This window comes from Papaver somniferum, chromosome 3 (assembly GCF_003573695.1).
Source record: "Papaver somniferum cultivar HN1 chromosome 3, ASM357369v1, whole genome shotgun sequence".
NCBI lineage: Eukaryota > Viridiplantae > Streptophyta > Magnoliopsida > Ranunculales > Papaveraceae > Papaver > Papaver somniferum.
Genome location: NC_039360.1, coordinates 226,064,836 through 226,071,983, shown reverse-complemented (window position 1 = coordinate 226,071,983; position 7,148 = coordinate 226,064,836). Strand labels below are relative to the sequence as shown.

General features: G+C 35.8%; 1 protein-coding gene across 1 annotated transcript; it reads right to left on the bottom strand.

The window, feature by feature from the left end:
• Positions 1 to 1,505: 1,505 nt before the first annotated feature.
• On the bottom strand, positions 1,506 to 4,451 carry LOC113358820 (serine carboxypeptidase-like 45). Its single transcript, XM_026602523.1, has 9 exons — positions 3,930 to 4,451; positions 3,724 to 3,825; positions 3,485 to 3,592; positions 3,217 to 3,399; positions 2,923 to 3,176; positions 2,648 to 2,772; positions 2,454 to 2,546; positions 2,236 to 2,353; positions 1,506 to 2,138 (listed from the first exon to the last, which is right to left on the bottom strand). Exons 1-9 carry the CDS (start codon positions 4,198 to 4,200, stop codon positions 1,986 to 1,988), a joined length of 1,407 nt encoding a protein of 468 aa, XP_026458308.1. The 5' UTR covers positions 4,201 to 4,451; the 3' UTR covers positions 1,506 to 1,985.
• Between the last annotated feature and the right edge of the window lie 2,697 nt (positions 4,452 to 7,148).

Here is a 7,148-nt window from a genome sequence, read left to right as displayed (position 1 = left end):
GATTCCATAGGAGAAGGTCTTATTAGAGATGTATACCTTATCCCACATTGCCACCAAGTCTTTGAACATTTTGGAAAAGCTCATATTGACTTTCAAATGCGCACCTTATCCCACATTATGAACCTCATTGGATGAAGTGTCTTGTTTTGTAACGGAAATGTGTCTCTAGCTAACTTAATCTTTAAGCTTGATTCATGATGAAGAAGATAAATACTAATTTTATCATTAACTTTGGAAGACTTTTATGGAGATTAACTAACCTATGTTTTCTTTACATCAAGTATGTTTTGCATGTTTATGGGAAGAAATATATTTTACAAGAAAATGCGAGCATTTCCCAAGAATGTATGGGTCATCGGGAAAGGCATTATGGGTGGAAGGATTGAATTCTGTGAACCTTTTGCAAGTTTTAGCTTGAGCATGTATTATTGGTAAAGGAATGCATGATTTGTTCAAGAGGCGGAATGAATCATTTTCATTCCTATAGATAAAAAATAAACCAGGCGTGGGAGACACTATGTCTATGCGGCTGACTACATGGACCCATGTTGACATGCCTAGGACATCGTAACAAAAACAATGGTCTTGCGGCGCGATTTCGATTTTGTGCACATTCGCTAATGAGTTTCTGTGTGATACCTCACTTTTTACTTCAATTTTAAGAACTATGTAAAAAAAGAAATTTCTAACGTACGAAATAATAGGATTGCCTGTTAATTGTTTTAATCCAGTCAAATTAACAATTTTTAAGCGAGTGTGTACAAAAATAAATTCAGTATACACAACGTCTATTTTGTGCTTTGTCTTTAGAATTTTGGTTTGATTTATGATCTGGAAAATAAACTTGTTGTCGTGCCGGGTACATTTATTTAACCCGAGATACTGGCGCAGTTTCGCATGGCAACGCTGCAATGAAAACCACTGAGAATTACAGTGAACGGCCAAGCTAAGACTTGGGGCTCCAAAATTTTCATGTGTCAACAACTCCACCCATGGACCTTAGAAGCCACTAGCGTCAAAAAAGCAAAACAAAATCTGGGTGCTGAATATAAATGTGTATTCCAGGTGATCAATCTCTCACTCTCTCTTCATGCGTGTACTTTTATCCAGTATCACTCATCCCCAAAACAGAGGTTTTAGAGGTCCAAAGTGCACTGTGCGCACACCTGACATCACATGGGGACACCAAGGCAACCCAAAAAAAAAAAAGAAAATCACTTTGCTTCCAACTCTTTGTGTTTCTTTTGTTGGCTTCACATTGTTGTTAATTCTTTGGCAAGAAGAATATACAGTTCGCATTTTTTGTTCCATAGTTCTCCTGGACCTACTTAAGCCGAATTTCCCCCCACAGTGGCAATTTAGACAAGGCACTAGGCAGTTCAATTTAGATAGTGCGAGAATGGATTTGTCAATTCAGGAGATCAGAAGCTGTCGAGGGACACAGACAAGGAACTTTGATCAAGCCCCAGCACACATATTGTAGTGGGATACAACTTTTTTGCTGACAGGAATAAGTACTACCTCATGTCACAAATACGATTAGACAAAATCAAAATGCCGCATAATTTATCATGAACACTGTGTTAGGGAAGATTGGCTCGACCAAGACATAAGGATTAGTCTCACATTGAATATGCCAGAGTACCGAGTTTCAAATGAGAAACAAGAGTACGCAATTTTATGAATTGGTTCATCATTAGGAACTAAAACACCAGGCCCTGGGACATCCTCATGTAGTTGTTCATCGGGTCTGGGTGAGATTTTCTATATTCACAGAATGCTCATTCTGTTTGCTTTAAAGCTTCCCTGTAAGTTTGGAATAGCTCGGCCTTTGCACGCAGATTACGGGCATGCATGTCAATTGCCGTATCTTTCTTCACTAACTCTTTTTTCAGGCTCGCAATCATGCTATACCGACGAACATTATTTACAACTCAATCTAGCTATTTTCCTTCCTATTGTATCACCTGTAGTGGTAAGTAGAGCTAAACAAAGACTTCTGGCAGAGGCCTGCCTTCCAAAAATGACTTGAACACAACAAGTGATCTCTCTGGCTGTGAGAATGGAGCTTCATGTGAAGCCCCTCTTATGGTTGCAAATGACAAGATGTCACCATACACTTGAGTCCATCCACCAACCTGAAGAAAAGAAACAGAAAAACCGGCCAGCAAATTAGTTCGTTTTACGGGTGTTTCTTATTGCTACTAGTAAGATTGAGAAAGGAAAATAAACTACCTGTTGACCTTCAAACCAAACTCTGTAAGGCGCAGTGACATCGAGTCCTAGTTTCTTGGCAAGTCCATGGACTAATGTCCGGCTTCCGGTCAATGGGATAACAGAATCTTGATCTCCACTGTAAAAAGAAAAGAAATGCAAATTGCGCTTACTACCGATTCTTCAAATCTCCATAAGATGAATGTACCAAGGAAATTCGTGTCATAAATGAAGCATACCTGTAAACCAGAACAGGTATTCCTGCCTTGACAATTGAACCAACAATGGAGATTGTAGGTATCTCTAAATCAAGCAACTCGTAATCCAGTATGCTGCAAAATCATATATGGTAGACAAAAACGGTCAGCAACTCGAACAGAAAAGTTTGATAAAAGTTACAAAAACATGCCATAAGGTGAAGGAGATAGCTTACTTGCTGCAAACAGTCCATTTATTGACTCCTACGAGACGAGCATGGAATGCGAACTGAACATCTTTGCGGTTCAAATAATTCGTTGTTTCATCATCTAGGCAGACATCTATCTTCTTCGTAAGTGACTGTCACATTAAAATTTGAGCACAATTAGAGAGTTGACAAACTTAAGAACAATACCAACCGGCATTAGCTCAGTCGTCTACTGCGCTGACTCTCAGATGACTAGCTCCTTTCGAAACTTAAAGAGTAATGCAAATGTGGATTCTACTCACTTGGGGAGTGATAACTTTGGATTGTGAGAGTATTGATGATATACAAACATCGAGTGTAACATCGTATTTGTCGACGAATCTACTTGTTTCTTTGGTAACTTGACTCATAACCCTTGAACAAACAGGTGAAACATAGCCTCTGTAGTACTCACTCACATATCTTGAGTAATTACAAGCTGAAGTAAAAAGATTATATGTAGAATCAGATATCAATCCATGAGACCAAATGAATTTAGCATAGAACAACAAAATTTATCCACATTATTATCCCAATCAAATGCACATACATAATTTCACTACTTACTGCTATTCCTTTGAGATTGAACAACTTCTCCTTCTTGTTGAACTGAATCATGAGCTCGGCTAGTTGCGGAATGTAATGGCCGGCATAGCTTTCTCCTGTAATGAACAAATCTCTATGCTTGTACTGTGGAAACTTGAGAAACCAGCGTTGCAGAAACACAAGATTGTCTCTAGCTTCAACACCCAAAAACAAAATGCCCATTTTTAAGAATTTTGAGAAGAACCCACTTTTAAGAACATGAATGAGAATAGAAATTACCTGTAATCTTATCACCAATGGTGGCAGTATCATCATCCTCTGAAGTAGTCTCAGCAGTATAAGAAAACCCAACTCCAACCGGTGTTTCCAAATATAACATGTTTGCTTCTGAAATTTCAAAAAAACATGTTTGATTCACAAAAGATTGAATCCAGACATCAAAAGAATAAGTATAAAAATGAGAAAAAGATTCAATCTTGATGCATCAAAAGAAGAAGGAAGAAGAAAAAGTAGAATACCTTTGTTCCAACTATACTCATTTCTCACAAGCACATTTCCATTAGGCCTAAAAGGTCCATTCTCAGAGAATGCTCCAACTCCAAGAGAAGAACAACCAGGACCTGAAAACACAAAAGAAGAATCAGAATCATAAATCAAAAAAGAGAAGAAACTTTTTGATCTTTATAAAAAGAGAAAAAAACAGCTTTTGTTTTTTTTGAATTACCTCCATTTAACCAGAGAACTAAAGGTTTGGAAGCTGGATTGAATTCTGCTTCAACAAAGTAATAAAACAATGCCCTCTGTTTCTTTTCATCTAAAGTGACATAACCTGAATATTGCTGAAAGTTTACAGGAGGTTGACCTGGAAGTTGTATAACTCTGTCAAAGAATGATGGTGATGACACTACAATCTCCATTGAAATGAAGAATTGAAGCAGAATTACAATAGCAACAACCATTTTCACTGTTTTACATGAGAATGAAGAAGAATTCATTTTGTGGGGTGGGTTTCAATTGGAGAATTGGGGAATTGGCAGAATGAATGAATGGAACGAAAGAGTGTGAAGCTACTAAATACTAAGAAGAAACTTAGAAGAATGTGGGAAATGAAAGACAAAGTGAGGTGATAATGAGATGTTTTTTGGGAAAATTTAGTACTTATTACTAAGAATTTCAACTTTTGATTGTTGTTTAGCAATCTGTTTCTGTTGTTTGTGGGCTTGTTAGTTAGTTTTTACACTCAAAAAATTCAATTCCTTTTAAGAAGATGAAAACAGTCTCCTGTTATTAAAAGAAAGAAAGTGACTTTACAGTCATGCGATAGCTTTTTCCCTTTTTTCTTGAGTTTTTAAAGAAGATGATGAGGCCTGTTGTGCCTGTGCTAGTGTGCCGTGATGGATAGACATCTAGATGGATGGAATGGAATTGATTATTTATGTTGTGAGCATATCTTAGAAAATATTTTTAGCTTGCAGTGAAGGACTTGCATGTCAGGAACAAATCACTTTCTTCTCTTTTTTGGTTTCTTCAGAAAAATGTGGTTGTATTGGTTTGTGAAATTTGATTAAGTTTTGTGTACATACAAATCAAATTTTGTAAGCTTTTGAGGGATCTGGTATGAGTTAAATTAAAGTAAGAGAAGTTAAATTATAGATTGTCTCGATAGCACATCAGAAATCGAGAAATCAGTTTGGGTGTTAAATTTCAAACGATTTCTAAAAATCAGAAAAGTTAATTTTTTGTGGAGCAATAGTTTTATTTCTGATTTCTGTTTCTAACTTCGACTTCTGGATGAGAAAAAGTCAGAAACAGATTTGTATCCAAACGCGATAGCAAGTTTGTCTAATACATGTGTAAGCACTATAAAATAGTCTTTAAAATTAATTGGTCAGTGGAGTCAGGTGCACTTACTTGCCCTAAGTTTCTTCTGTATATAACTTCGGCAATCCTTATCTCTAGAACTGGTATTTAGATACAAAACATGAACAATTTTAACAATGATTTTTTTTTATGAAATGGGGTTTGCGCTATAATTTCATATTACAAACAACTTAAAATTTTGTATTGAATTTTAATATGAAATGAGTCGTGTCATATATATATCGAATGATAGTGAAATATCCATCCAACGGAAACCAGCAATACACTGTCTAATCAATTTTGGTTGTTATAGTTTTTGATGACAACATAAATCATTCTCTTTGGTAGCTTACAAAATTCTTTTCTTCTTTTATTTTTCACTTTTGTGTACTTCTCTGTTTTGACTTTATATAGCTTTAATGCTTTATGCAGTCTTTATATATTTTGATCTCTTGTGGGCATTTTTTCAAGTAGTAATAACAAGTGACTCGGATCAAAAATCACAATTACTTTTCCACTGTTTCATGTTTTCAAGATCACGCCAACGAAGAATTAAAATATTATGTTAGGGCAGTTACAATGGAAATCTTACCGGATTGGTGTATACTCAGATTAATTGGGGTATAACTAATGTGATAAAATTTGGGTCATTTTGAAGTAAAACACAATAGCAATACCCTTTAAGGAGTTATTTTCAAAATACCTAACCTGTTCTTGCTTAATTAACACTAATAATATGTTTAGGTTAACTATTTTGGTTAGTTAATTAGTTGAATTAAAATTCTAAAATTAGGTATTATTTTGATTGAACACATGGATTATGTGTTATGGTTTTTGAAGATTTTTTTTTGAGATTTTTTTTTGTTTGTAAGGGAAATGAAACCACACTAGCCTAACACTTCAACAAGAGGGATTGCAAAGCTGCTGAGTGATTTCATACTCAAAATTATTGAAGGAATCAAACTTTCAGTTCTGAAAGTATGAAAAGTCGGCAAGGTCGACAGATTTGGAAGATAACGACCATTAATAGTCGGCATGCTGATAATAAATCATAATGCCGACTATAGGATTTTTGACATATAGAGAAAGGTGTTACAAATGCATGATTAGTCGGCAAGATATTAATTTCATAGCCTGCCGACTAAACTATAGTTGTAAGGGTCGATAATTCTAAACACCAACGACTAAAAATATTATGAACATGGTCGTCATGGTTACAGATAAAACAACCATACCAACTAATAGCTAAAATGTACACAGAAAAATCGTTTTATGGTTGTTATTGGTCGGCAAGGTTCAAGTTTTCAAAGCATGACGATTTTAATTACTGCAACATTATACGGCAATGTATAAGGATGAATACTGTGACGACCCTATAAATGTTACTTTCAGAGATGAAAAATCGTCGTGATAATCAACCTAGGAAGATAACGACTATTACTAGTCGGCATGGTCGATAAATAGGTATCCTGACGACTGTTCATAGCAATTTAGGATCATACGAGTTTTGAGATTGGGTATGATTTTGTACCCAATCTAAAAACCCGTATGATACCAGTTTCCATTTTCTTCTCGATTTTTATGCTTCTCGATCTTGTCGATAAAAACTCGTATGCCGCATTTTTTTTTAATTTGCATGTATGGTTTGAGTACATAAATCATAGTCAGGAAACTTGGTCGGCATGGTTGTTTGTGATATGTTTACCGACTAAAATCATAGTCAGGGCAATTTGGTCTTTTTACATCTTTTAGACACCCCTTTAACACATTATCTTGGATGAGTTTAAATTTTGTATATCCCAGTTTCGCCAGGATAGAAATGAGTAGAGTTTTTTTTTTCAAAGCCAGGTGGATAGACAAAGGTGGATTTTCACTATGGGAAATATAATGAGTGAAAGATAAAGAAGCGCGTGGTAGATAAGATCCGCAAGCACGTCGACAAGATCCACGAGTGTAGGATGGCCAACCGCGGGCGTACTGACAAGATCCGTCGACGGGTAAAAGCCCAACGACTATACTCCCAAACCATATAAATACCTCAATTTCAACTATTTTCACTCACACCACTTTGCTCTCTTTTTCA